We start from the raw sequence: 14,272 nt of genomic DNA on the forward strand, positions 1-14,272 counted from the left end.
TAATTGTTGTAAACTGGGTAACTTTCTGAAGGCATGTTTCCCCGAGTTAGGTTATTTCTCTCCTTTTCCATTTGGTTCAGTGGTATCATGATGAATAGATACTTTTTAATTAGACCAGCTGAGTACTTTGAAAGTAGATTTCTTCTCCATAATCATCAAATGTTTGTCCCTTATTTTACCAGTCAAGAAAGGAAACCGAAACGGAATTAAAAATCAACTTGTCATTCATATAAAGGAGAGACTAGTTTCCTCTATAAAAGAAACTTGACTTTTTTTGGTGACTTCCTCTTTCTTCTCCTATAAATCTTCTATTATTATTTTTTACCATTTTAACTAGTAGAATTTCAACCTATAGGTAGCTTTGATTGACATGGATTAGTGCTTGGCAGACCTGATATTTTTTTAAAAAAAATATTTACTTATTTATTAAATTTATATTGCTGCCTATTCACCCATGGCGACTCAAGGCGGCTTACAGAATATAAAACCACATTTAAAACAATAAAACTAATAAAAAGAATCAAATTAATATAGTATAATAAAATCACCCACCCCCCTCCCCGCCCAGGTGACAGCAGATCACACGAGCCATTTAATGGGCTCCATCCCACTCTGGGTTCCCCAGGCCTGCTGGCAGAATCAGGGCTTCAGCGACTTCTGGAAGAGTATTGGGGGAGGGGGGGCATTCTAATCTCTGGTGGAAATGAGGTTCTAGAGAGAAAGAGCCACCACAGAGAAGGTGGCGTCCCATCAGGTGGATCTCCCTCGGGGATGGTGCCTCCCCACTTTGATGGGTTGGGTAGATGTGACCAGCAAGAGATCCCGGATCTCGGATCCCTTTAAAGGTGACAACCAGCTCCTTGAATTGCACCCAGAAGCAAATCAGCAACCAATGCAGCTCCTGCAGGAGAGGTGATACATGTGCATACCGGGGTCTGCACAAAACCATTTTGGCCACTGCATTTTGCACGAACTGGAGCCTCTGGATGCTCTTCAAGGGCAGCCCCATGTAGAGGTGTTGTAATAGTCAAGATGGGAAGTGACATGGGCATGAGTGACTGTGAGTAGGGATTGTTGGTCCAGGAAAGGGCATAACTGGTGCACAACTCACAGTTGCGCAAAGGCCCTCCTGGCCATGACTACCACCTGCTCTTCGAACAGGAATCATGAGTCCAGGAGAACCTCCAGATTACGCACAGGGTCTGTTTGGGGTAGTGCCACCCCATCCAAGACCAAAGATGGCAATTCTCCCTGGGCCAAAGAACCCCAAACCCAGAGCGACTCTTGCCAGGGCTTAGTTTCAACCCGTTGCTCCCTATCCAGCCCCTAGCAGCCTCCAGGCTCTGCGAGAGGGAGGACATGGCATCACTTAATTCACCATGGGCCAAGACAACTGAGCATCATTAGCATATTGGTGATACCTCAGTCCATGGTGACAGATGATCTCACCCATTAGATTATCTTAGTTTTTTTTATTTCATAGCTTTTAGATTCTGCCCAACTTAAAAGATGAGCTTACATGTCAATTTAAAACAGCAACAACTATAAATCAGCCTACCCCTAATATAGAGATCAGCAACGTTTAACTAGGGTTGAAGTCTTGGTGAAATAAAACTTATCTTTAGTGCTCTTCTGAATGATATCATGAATGGGGCTTTATGAACCTCTGTAGGTTAGAAGTTCCAAAGTATGGTCACTGCCACAGAAAATGTTCTTCTGACTTCAAAATAAAGAGTGGGACGCTTAATAGATCTTCCTGATATTCCTTTCATGAGACGGCTAGATTCATTTTTGGCAAGGCTATGGTGCTACCAAGCTACACCATATAGGGCTTTGTAGGTGACTAGTAGCACTTTGAATTGGGTGTAGAAGTCTAACGGAATTCAGCACAAGGCCTGCCTGTTTCAGAGAATGAATTGTCATGGGCATCCTGTGTGACGCCTGTGTGCCTTTTTGAGAATATTGCAGCTTAATGGAATAACCCTTGCTTTGCATGCAGAGGTAGATGTTATAATTAATATACTAATAATATAAGGTGAAGTCTTATGTTTCTAAACAATATGTGTTTCACTGGGGATGTATCTCACTTTGGAGACAAAACTGCAGGCCAGTTCTGCTTTCTTTCCCCTTTATTTTACAAAGTCAGTTGACTTACTTGTGATTGTCCTTAAATAGTGCTTGTCTAAGAAAGTCACTTTGGTTTCACTCTTCAGCTACCAGCCTTCCTATTTTATGAAGCAAATTGAGCTCACAGTAGGAATTATTTCAATTGTTCCTGCATCCTGATGGATGGCCGTTAAAGTTATGTTGTTTGAGTCTTCCCTTACACGCTGATTTGCATGCTGCTATGTCTGGAGTGAGACAAACAGGAAGCAGAAACCCAGTAAGAGAATAGGAACCTCCTCTTGTGTTATTACAAAAGAAACTGTCTTGCACATTTATATCTTACACTCTTATAATGAAATTACAGGCTCAGCCTCTGTATCTATTATACTTAGAAAGCACTCCCACTAAATTCCATGGATCTTGTTTATATAAATATGTGTAGATTATAGCCTGCTGAAAAAAAAGAATGCATGAAGAAAAACAAGGGAGAGGTAATAACAAATGCACTTTTGAGAAAGCTAGTTTGATGTTGTAGTTCAGGCACCAGGCTAGAAACTTTACGCACAATGCTGTGTAACTTTGGGCCAGTCATTCTCTCTTAGCCTCAAGAAGCATGTAATGGTAAGCCACGTCTGAAATCTTCCAAAGAACTGCAGGGAGTTGTCCAGGCAGTGTCCAGGAGTCATCACCAATTTGACAATGCGCACACACATGGCACTTTCAACATCCGCTTCAACCTTAAGGCTTTCAATTTTTAAAACTTTGTGGTTTTAAAACTCAAGGGAACAAAGCAGGATTCAATTGTTTTTTACTACCTGTTCTGTGGGCGTGGCTTTATGGGTGTAGCATGGTTTTGTGGGCAAAGTGTGGCTTTGTGGGCGTGGCTTTGTGGATGTGGCAGGGGAAGGATACTGCAAAATCCCCATTCCCTCCCCACCCCACTAACCTGATTTCCTGCTCAGTTCTGTTCACGGCAACCGTGACCCGTCAAAACCGCGGTAGAATAAAGCGCGCCCGATGAAAGCGCGTACGTGACCTCATCAGCAGCGCGACAAAAAAAATTAAAAATAAATTAAATTAAAATTAAAATAAAATTAAAGCAAGCCGATTCACATAAAGGTAAGGGTTAGGTTTAGGGTTAGGGTTAGGTTAAGGGTTAGGGTTAGGTTTAGGGTTAGGTTCAGGTTTAGCGTTAGGTTCAGGGTTAGGTTTAGGGTTAGGTTTAGGGTTAGGTTAAGGGTTAGGTTTAGGGTTAGGTTTGGTGGGGTTAGGGTAAGGTTTTTGCTTTAATTTTAAATTTACTGCTCACAGCGCGATGTTTTCGTCGCGCTGTGATGACGTCACGTACGCGCTTTCATCGAGCGCGCTTTATTCCACCGCGGTTTTGTGGTGGAACCCACGGCAACAAAAGAAGATCATCTGGGAGACAGTGGGGGCATGGCCAGCCTATTTGCTCCACTACTGGTTCTCCAAACTACTCAAAATTTCCACTACTGGTTCTCCAGAACCTGTCAGAACTGGCTGAATGCCACCTCTGGAACAAACATACTTAGTATCCCTTATTTCCCCATGATACTCACCCTGTGAAGAGGGTTGGGCTGAGAGAAGGACTGTCCCAAAATCATCCACCTGGCTTCCATACCCAAGGCGGGACTCAAACTTGTGGTCACAAGTTTCTAGATCTTAGTCATTGACACCAAACTGGGGTGCCTTAAGATATTGTGGCCCTCCAGGTACTCCCAGTATTCCTTAGTGACAGTATTAGCAGCTGCTGGGAGCAGTGCATCTATCCATGGTCATCTTTTGTTACAATGCTTGTCCAGACTAAATCAAGCTACAATTAGACCTTGTTTTACAACCATACATCCAATATTGTATTTGCTGCAGACAAATAGATTGGATACAAAAAGCTATTTACCAACCAATTTTACACCATGCTTCCTTTTGAAATAAATCTCTACATTACTTGGTATGCCAATGGGAAAAATTTTCAGCAGGCTATAATCTACATACATTTATTTAGAAGCAGGATCCATGGAATTTAGCGAAGGTGCTTTCTAAGTATAATAGATATATAGGCAGATGGAGCTGATAGATTTCTCTTTGCCTTTCATTGAAGCCAATGGTAGCGGCTTACACTAAGATTGCTCCTTTTTTTGCAGACTTGGGGGGGGCATTACTCTACTTTCTAGGTCAAACCAAGGGAAAGTTTTTTTTTACAGCCTGCATGGCCCGATTTGTTCATGTTGCGGCACAATGGCACACCATAATATTGATGGTGTTGAGAATGGAATGCCTTTTCTTTTTAAGTGGCGTAGTCAACAGCTAGGAAGAATGAGGATTATGGTTTGCTGCTGAGCAGAAAATTCAAACTGACTTGTCCAAACATTTGACTTTGGGAAGTGGAAAATAAGCAGATAACTAAGGAGGCCAGATTTTAGCCATTTATAAATGGAAGGTTCTCCAAGGATTCCCAAGTGTTTCAAACACATTTGTCTGCATTTCTATCTGTTGTGGCCAACTGAAGAGTTAGTAAACTACGGCACAAGGACAGTGACTGGTTTGGTAAGTTGACAGCTAATAGTAGAGATTTGAATCAGGAATAACTGGTGGCATAAATTCTAGTTTGGAGAATGAGAGATTAACAAACAACATGGTTTTATGTTACCGTATTTCCCCGAAAATGCGACAGGGTCTTATTTTCTTTTTACCTACAAAATATGGCTTGGGATTTATTATGGGGGGGGGAGGGTTTATTGTTTTGGGGTTGCCGGGCGGCTGCTCTCTTGCGAGTGGGCTCCCAAAGAGCCGGGCACAGCCTCATGGGCGAATGGCTGTGTTGCGCAAGTGGCTCTATGGTTGTGGGCCAACTGCCTGCAGAGCATACAACCATAGAGAGTGCGCCCAGAGTGGCCACTGCCGAAAGACTCAGGTTGGAAGCCGCGGAAAAAGCCAGGCTGTGATGGTGGCAGTGGCGGAAATGCCTTGGCTCCGTAATGAGAGCTGGGCCATGCATCGTGAGGCTGGGAAGCGGGTGAGCGAGAGTCGCGCAACCCCCCTTTCCAGCCGTGCAGAGCGCCATTCACTGGCATTTGGAAGGCGCCAAGCCGTGGGAGCCGGGCGACGGCAAACAGGCGCTCACGCGGCTTGGAGATACCCTTAGGTCAGTGAATGGCACTGTGCCCGGCTGCAAAGAGGGTTTTCTGGGTGGCTGCTCGTGAACGTCGTTGCTTCATGGCTGTTGTGTTGCACTGTTGCGACAGCGCAACACAGCCATTTGCCCATGAGGCTGTGCCCGGCTCTTTGGGAGCCTGCTTGCAAGAGAGCAGCCGTCCGGCAACACCCTCTTCAGCTGGGCACAGCGCTGCTCACCAACCTAGCTGTATCCCAAAGGCGCTAAGCAACGCGATCACCTTTGCCTCCCCCAGGTTCCCGTGGCTTGGCACCTTCTGGATACTGCTAGGTTGGTGAGGGGCGCTCTGCCTGGCCGGAGGTGGGGGGTTGTCCAGGGGGCTTATATGCGGGGGGGGGGCTTATATTTTTGCCCACCAGAAAAATGTGGCATGGCTGTATTATGAGGACATGTCATATTTTCGGGGAAACACAGTACTCCCTGTTCACCAAAGCCATCTTAACTAAAGACCATGGAAGGGAATGAGAGATGCCAGCTGCAACTATGTCATGTAAGATGGAACAAATTGTCATGTTGTGGTTCTAGGAAGCCCTTGAAAAGATTTTTGACGTTCGTAAGTTTATGTCTGTTGTCTTAAATATCTGAAACTTTAGGAAATATTTAGGATTCTTGGGGATTTGCCTATAAGGACTGCTAACAGAATTTTGCCGTTCTTTAGTGTAATCACATAGCCAGCCGGTGTTTCAGTCTGAGGCCTGGGCTTGTTATAATCCTATTTGGGATTGGAAATGGAGGGAGAAGAATTGCTACTGGTAACTGCTTCTGATTGTATGTTAGAATGTGGTCTTGATTTAGATTTGAGCTGCCTGCTTCCTTGCTCAGGTATTTGCTGGAAAATCATTGGTACAAGCAGTGGAAAGCTTATGTGGACTCTGGAGATCAGAACTCAAATGCTTTTCCTGGACGGATCAACAATGCTGAACTCTTTGAAGGTATGGTTTCCTCTGCCTTATTTCTTTTATTTGAGGCTTCTTCTCTGCCTTTCAGATAAATTCTCACATTACTTAATCAGGAGGATATGAATTATTTAATTTTTCTCTTTATTCCTCTAGAATGCTCCAGATTGCATACATTTGATCATTGCAATAGATCAATAAAATATGTTGGGTTAATGAAAAGTGACATTGGGTTTTCCCACTGCCCTTCAGCAGAGATTACCTAATATGGTTTGCTGAATAAGGCACAAATGAGGGGGTTCATATGGCATGCTAAATCAACATAAGATAGATAAAATAATTATCACAATGTGTGAATCTCAAAAATTATAGACCCAACTTCATATGGTATATTTCCCAGGTAACTTAGACTGAATCTGGCTTTCTGCATTATTTCAGCAGTAATTGCTACATCCAGTGATGACTAACCTTTTTCTAAAGGTGTGCCAAAATTGTGTGTGTGCATGAACCCCCCCCCACCTGTGCATGCGTGACCGACCCCCCGCACATGCATACACGAACCCCCCATGCAGAGGGAGGGATTTTCGCCCCCTCTAGCCTCTGGAGGCTTTCCTGAAGCCTGGGGAAAGCGAAAACAGCCTCCCTTGGCCCCCCATGAAAGCCGAAAATCAACATGCATGCCAAAGCTTAGGGCTGCCATGTCGCCAAATATGGCTCTGCGTACCACCTGTGGCATTCGTGCCATAGGTTCAGCATCACGGTGGTATACCATACTGGTTTTATGAGAAGGGGTCTTCTATGGAAGCTAAAAAAATATTTCCATGTTAGTTGCTAACAGTTGGCAGTTGCTTTTAAGCTATGGGCTTCTTTAAAGAGGGTGAGTTCTCCATGATTTGAGCCTGCCCTCCTCCTTTCTCCCTCCAGATTTGGAATCTTACCGGTTGAAGGACAAGCTGGTAGAACACGAAGAGTACATTCTGGTGCCAGAGGAAGTGTGGGACAAGCTGGTGAGCTGGTACGGCATTGAGCATGGCCAGCCAGCCATTGAACGAAAGGTGAGAAATTTGGAGTTGAGAAGCAAAGGCTTTCTGTGGAATTTGCGCGCCCTGCAGCATTTTTCCATTGTAATTAATAGAAAAGGTGGCCAGAGAATGAAGACTCAATTCCCTATGTGGGTGGAAGACTTTTTTCTAGAGATACAATTTAATACTTAATTTATATGCTACCTTTTTTTTAAAGTAATCTTTCCCCCAGGATTATCTAACTCTTGCTAATGGTAAATTGGAGGGCTTGAGAGAACGGGGAGTGGCTTATGTAATGAAAGTAAAACCTATGGGGGATTATTAGTTTATGGATCTCATTCCTGCCATGAATGCTGCTTGTACAGCCCATATACTGATGGACATCCTGCTAGGTTCTTGCTAGTATTACAACTTTTTGTTTCTTTTTACATATTTTTTCTGAAATAACTATGTGTTCTACTAATAAATAAGGGCCATTTGGCTTTAAGGATGGGGTTGGCTTTCCCCTTCTGAGTCTCTATTCAGAGCAATAAGTATCTACCATTCCTGATTTCCCCAAATTCTTTTAATGATATTCTGTTTAATGATATTTTGATTCTTCATTTTGATTCTTCCCAGGTGGTAGATCTTCCTAGCATGCAGAAGGTGGAGGTTTACTTGGTTGATCTGTACCTCTGTCAGCACAATGATGTAGACAGCCCTGTGGTCTCTCAATTTAGCCGGATGGATACCATTGGTAAGGTCTCGGGAATTCTGAATTCAGCTGAGAGGGAAAAACAGTGGGGTTTTGTCCCAAGAAGTCATTTTATTTTCTCTTTGTCCTCTTGTCTCTTGCTCCTTAGATACAGTGCTAAAAGAGGCCCGGAATCAGTTTTCAGTTCCAGCAGAAGATGAATCAAGACTCTGGGTGAAAAATGCTGATGGCTCCTATGAGAGGTTACGAAACTTGCAGATGACTGTGCTGGATGCCTGCCTAAGTTCAGGGCAGGTAACGCTGCTGTCACCAGGTTGAGGCTGGCCTGTTTACAAAAAAGAGGCAGAATTGGTATTGGGCCAAGATTTGTCTCTGGCATATTTATATGGATTGGTTTTCCACAGCCTGTTGCTCCAAAACTGTGTTTGATTGTTACAATCAGCATGGAGCAGGCTGGCTAAAGGTGGAGCCATCTGGAAGATAGCAGTTTGAACTGGATTTGAGATTATCAGTTCCAAAGACTGGATTTGAGATAATCGGACAGACAGAGTCTGTCTGGAGAGGGACTACAAGTTTAGACTACAGTGGACTACACTTATCTAACTAGCAAAGCCGATTTAAGATTTAGCAGCAGTTTGTACTGGATAGAAACCACTCTTTGCATCTCCTACCCAAATGGCATACTTGGATCCAGATCCAATAATTACTTTTTTGGGGAAAAACAAAACAACCCCCCCCCCCACAACACATACACGATGAATTTTAGTAAGGAGACCTATTAGTTATATACAATACAATAGCAGAGTTGGAAAGGACCTTGGAGGTCTTCTAGTCCAACCCCCTGCCTAGGCAGGAAACCCTATACCGTTTCAGACAAATGGCTATCCGACATCTATTTAAAGACTTCCAGTGTGAGGGCATTCACAACTTCTGGAGGCAAATCATTCCACTGATTGATTGTTCTAACTGTCAGGAAGTTTCTCCTCAGTTCTAAGTTGCTTCTCTCCTTGATTAGTTTCCACCCATTGCTTCTTGTTCTACCCTCAGGTGCCTTGGAGAACAATTTGACTCCCTCTTCTTTGTGGCAACTCCTGAGATATTGGAACATTGCTATCATGTCTCCCCTAGTCCTTCTTTTCTTAAACTAGACATACCCAGTTCCTGCAACCGTTCTTATGTTTTAGTCTCCAGTCCCCTAATCATCTTTGTTTCTCTTCTCTGCACTCTTTCTAGAGTCTCCACATCTTTTCTACATCGTGGCAACCAAAACTGAATGCAGTATTCCAAGTGTGGCCTTACCAAGGCCTTATAAAGTCGTATTAAGACTTCACGTGATCTTGATTCTATCTCTCTGTTTATGTAGCCTAGAACTGTGTTGGCTTTTTTGACAGCTGCTGCACACTGCTGGCTCATATTTAAAATGGTTGTCCACTAGGACTCCAAGATCCCTCTCACAGTTACTATTGAGTAAGGTACCACATATACCAGCGATGGCGAACCTTTTTTGGCTCACGTGCCATAAGTGGGGGTAGCGCAGGGGGAGGTCGTGTGCGGGTGTGCTGCACCCATAATGCAATGCCTGACCCCCCAGTGCACATGCATGCACTACAGGTGCTCCCTCCCATTTTATGCATGCTTTTTTCGCCCTCCCCAGGCTCCAGAGGCTTTATAGGAGCCTGAGGAGGGTGAAAACAGCCTCCCCCACCCCCTGGAAGCCCTCCGGAGGCTTCAGGGACCTTCAGGAGGCATCAGTCAAAACGACCCTCCGAGCAAACCGGAAGTCCGTTCCCGAAGTTCCGGTTTGCCCATAGGGCCGTTTTTTTTGTGCTTCAGAGGCTTCAGGGAAGCTCATGAAGCCTCCAGAGGGCCTCCGGGGGGGGGGGGGCTCTTTTTGCCCTCCCCAGGCTCCTGTAAAACCTCTGGAGCCTGGGGAGGGTGAAAAATGGCTTTAAAAAAGGGTGAACTCAGCTGGCAACTGCTCGCATGTGTGCTGGCCAGCTGACAGGGCAGCGCCTCGTGTGCCCTGACAAATGCCTCCGCGTGCCACCTGTGGCATGCGTGCCATAGGTTCGCCATCACTGACCTATACTGTACCTGTTCATTTCGTTTTTGTTGCCTAAATGTAGAACTCTTTTCACCATTGAGTTTCATTGTATTAGATAGTGCCCAATGTTCAAGTTTGTCAAGATCCTTCTGTATCTTAAGCCTGTCTTCTGGAGTGTTGGCTATTCCTGCCAGCTTGGTGTCATCTACAAATTTGATGAGTTCCCCACTTATTCCTGCATCCAGATCATTGATGAAGATGTTGATGAGTACTGGGCCTAAAAAAGAGCCTTGGGGTACTCCACTGCATACTTCCCTCCATGTAGATGCAGTTCCATTGAGGACTACACATTGAGTGTGGTTGGTCAGCCACTTATGAATCCATCTGGAGGTGATGCTGTCCAACCCACATTCTTCTACTTTATCTAGTAGTAAGTTATGGTCTACCTTATCAAATCCCTTACTGAAGTCCAAGTAAACTATATCGACGGCATTCCTCTGGTCCACTAATTTTGTCACTTTGTCAAAGAATGCAATAAGATTAGTCTGGCATGACCTGTTTTTGACAAACCCATGTTGGCTATTGGCTATTACTTTGTTTACTTCTAGGTCTCCTTCCTGAAATCTGTTTTGGAAGGTCTCAAGACATTTGTGCTGAGGGAGGATATTGGAAGACATGCAGAATGCTTTCCCCCCTTAGGAATCTTTTATGGCCGCTCAGACGCCCATCTTAACAAGGGAAAGAACTTCTGGGCAGCTACCGTATTTTCACCCATATAACCCGCGGGTTATATGCGGTTTTTACATGCACAGCGCCCCCCTGCGGGTTATATGCGTGGGCGGGGTATACGGAAGATATTTTACACGATCGGAGGCTTGCACAGGCTTGTTTCTCCGTTTCTTCCCCCACCCCGATCTCAGCTGTTTCCTTCTCCTCCGTTCCTTTCCTCTTCCCCAGCTTGCGCAGGCTTGTTTCTCCGTTTCTTCCCCCACCCCGATCTCAGCTGTTTCCTTCTCCTCCGTTCCTTTCCTCTTCCCCAGCTTGCACAGGCTTGTTTCTCCGTTTCTTCCCCCCCCATCTCAGCTGTTTCCCTTCTCTCTTACTCGTCGCGGGTTATCTGCGTGGGCGGGGTATACGGAAGATATTTTACACGATCCGGAAAACCCGCGGGTTATATGCGTGGGCGGGTTATTTGCGTGGGCGGGTTATATGGGTGAAAATACGGTAGTTTGATTTTAAGCCTTCTGTATTTCTTGTCATCACACATTCAAACACCCTCCAATGCCTTTTCTATCTCAGATCTCCGCTTGCTTTTAAGAAAATGTCTGATCACAATCATATTTGGAAATTGTTTGTGTGGTGATGGTGGGAGAGCTCTTTGGCCACAATTAGGTGCTTATGAATGCTCCAGTACCATAAGAGTGTGTGTGCTATCTTAGAGGCTGTGATAAAATGCTGCTTTTGTTGGAAACAGCTGTGTCCCGCATTATAATTTCTCCAGGGAAACTATTCACCAATGGCTTCAAAATGTTCAATTTCCATGGAAGTCATCAAGTCAAACTAAAAAATATATATAAGATAAACAAAATGGAAAAATAGATGGAATGAATTGTGTGCGTGCCTGTTTCTGGGTTCACCTAACAGGCTTTAACCTGGTTGCTTAATAGTCATTTTTTGGGGTGGGGGTGGGGTTTCACTTAACACATTAAGCAATAAATGAATTACTATAAGTAGGCTGGGTTCCCACAAAATGCCAAACAAAAGCAGCAACCCAAAATTAACCTACTTAGCATTTGTGGCATTCACCTGTGAAATTTTTAGCCGCTCTTGTTAAACCATATGCGAGTTGCCTTGCAGTAGGAGAGAAAATGAAGGATAAGTTTGCATTTTTGACAAATCATAGGAGTGCCTGTGCTGCCCTTGAGCCATGCACTACTTTGATATGCAAACAATGGTTTGAAAGTTATGGTGCTTTGACCCTCTTGTTGGGCTTGCAAGTAACAAGGGATAGATGATAAGAGCAAGGAGATAGATGCTGCAGAAGCAATAAAAATAGAAAGAAAGATATACTTGATTTCAGCTAGACGGTACTATATCATGTCTGCTTTCTGTGGGTTTTAAAAATGTGTTTGGGTAGATTGAGCAACTCCAGAATAATATAGATGCTATGGGATCCTTGGTGCTCTCTGACCTTGGTTGTTTTCTTGCAGTCATTTAATTACCAAACTAGTCACATCATCAGTGCTGATAATGCTAACTAGTTTGGTAACAAAACAACCAAACTCGGAGAGACCCAATGACTCTACGGGTTATGGACAGTTGCCCAGCCATATACTAGTTAATGTGGCCCAGGTTTGGTTTTTTTTTAACTTTAATTGTGCCTCTCTTTTCCTACTTGCCCCTCTTCCCTTCAGATTGTGATAATGGAGACCAGGAGTAAAGACGGTACTTGGCCCAGTTCCAGACCACATATCATGTGAGTATCTACCATACTACAATTTCCACAGTTTTGAGGTGCACCTGCATCCCCTGCCTAGGGTGAATTGTACTGTCAAAATTGGGCAGGCTTCCAGCTCCCAGCTTGCCTGAGCTTTGGGAGGTATCCCTGTCTTCTGATCTCGTTCTGCTCCAACCTTTTAGTTTAGTTTTTAGTTTTATTGATCTTGTATGCCGCCCACTCCCGAAGGACTCCGGGCGGCTTACAATAAAACAAGGGAAGGGGATAATACACAAAACAACATATTAAAATACACAACAGTAACAATTTCCGAGGGGCTGAATATTTCGAAAGCCCCCTGGCCTGCTGGAGCAGCCAGGACTTAACGGCTTTGCGGAAGGCCGAGAGGGTAGTAAGGGTCCGGATCTCCACGGGGAGATCGTTCCAGAGGGCTGGAGCTGCGACAGAGAAGGCTCTCCCCCGGGGAGTCGCCAGCCGACATTGGCTGGCAGATGGGATCCGGAGAAGACCTAACCTGTGTGATCTAATCGGTCTATGGGAGGTGATCGGCAGGAGGCGGTCTCTCAAACGTCCTCTTTTTCACACTCACTTTCCCTGCCTCTTTTCAGGAAGAATTCCATTGACGAGGAAGAGCGGTACCGGGGCCAGCCAGGGATTTGTGGCCTTACCAACCTGGGAAACACATGCTTCATGAACTCTGCTTTGCAAGTAAGAAATATGAGTGATCTTTTGGGTACCAAAACTTTGGGTACTGTGATGACTTGCCACCAAGCAGAACGAAAACTTTGCTCACATTCTGCTAGTATATTGGGTGCATTGCCAGTGTTGTTACATGTCTGCCCACATGTAACAGGTCCTAATGGGTTACGTATTTTGGCATTGTCTGCTTGAATGCCTGTTTAGAGTAGCTGTTACGTTGTAGGGGAATTAACACATCTTGGCTGATTTGTTTCTTAACATTCACCAATCCCTGAATGCTTCCAAAAGCGGGGGGAAAAGGGCCACCCTTTTTCTGAGAAGATATACATACTTATGTATTTATCTGTGTGATCTATTCGTGACCCGTCAAAACCGCGGTCCACTAAAGCGCGCCCGATTAAAGCGCGTACCTGACGTCATCAGCAGCGCGACAAATACGACCGCGGAGAAAAAAGGGCGCTTTAAAAAGCACTTTTAAAGCAAGCCGATTCACATAAAGGTTAGGGTTAGGTTAAGGGTTAGGGTTAGGTTTAGGGTTACGTTAAGCGTTAGGGTTAGGTTTAGGGTTAGGTTAAGGGTTAGCGTTAGGTTTAGCGTTAGGTTAAGGGTTAGGTATAGGGTTAGGTTTAGGGTTAGGTTAAGGGTTAGGTTTGGGGGGGTTAGGTTTAGATTTACCCTTTAATTTTAAGTTTACCGCTCACAGCGTGCTGTTTTTGTCGCGCTGTGATGACGTTACGTACGCGCTTTCGTCGAGCACGCTTTAGTCTACCGCGGTTTTGTGGTGGAACCGATCTATTATGATAAATGTCAATCTTGTAAAAAGTACAATATTGACAAGAGCTTTTGCTTGACCTGCAAACCATAAAATTGAGAATTCAATCATCTGGAAAGCTATGATGATATCACCAGCCACCTCTTAGTGTTAAGCCTCTGGTTGCATTTAATTGTCCAGCATCCTAATCAAAACAAAACATCTCTCTTACACTATGATAACGTACGATAATTCAATAAAGTCTGCTTGTATCAGTCTCTCTACAGTCCTAACTTAATATCAACTCTAATAATACCACCTCTTTGTTTATATTTACCTTCCACTCCCAGGTACCCCCCAGTAACCAATTCTCATTTCTGTCCCATACATGCCAGTGAGGCATGATGTC

At 44.5% G+C, this 14,272-nt stretch overlaps 1 protein-coding gene across 1 annotated transcript in view; it reads left to right on the forward strand.

Moving 5' to 3' along the window:
* The window catches only part of USP11 (ubiquitin specific peptidase 11), a 33,393-nt gene that overhangs the window by 1,003 nt on the left and 18,118 nt on the right, over nt 1-14,272 (forward strand). The window contains exons 2-7 of the mRNA XM_087710753.1: nt 6,122-6,231; nt 7,120-7,250; nt 7,836-7,953; nt 8,060-8,205; nt 12,370-12,431; nt 13,022-13,121. Of these exons, the coding sequence (XP_087566879.1) occupies nt 6,122-6,231; nt 7,120-7,250; nt 7,836-7,953; nt 8,060-8,205; nt 12,370-12,431; nt 13,022-13,121 (667 nt within the window). The remainder of the gene's footprint in view (nt 1-6,121; nt 6,232-7,119; nt 7,251-7,835; nt 7,954-8,059; nt 8,206-12,369; nt 12,432-13,021; nt 13,122-14,272) is intronic.

The sequence above is a fragment of the Thamnophis sirtalis genome, unplaced genomic scaffold (assembly GCF_051295495.1).
Source record: "Thamnophis sirtalis isolate CommonGarterSnake01/CBP01778 unplaced genomic scaffold, rThaSir2_p1.2 scaffold_3, whole genome shotgun sequence".
Taxonomy (NCBI): domain Eukaryota; kingdom Metazoa; phylum Chordata; class Lepidosauria; order Squamata; family Natricidae; genus Thamnophis; species Thamnophis sirtalis.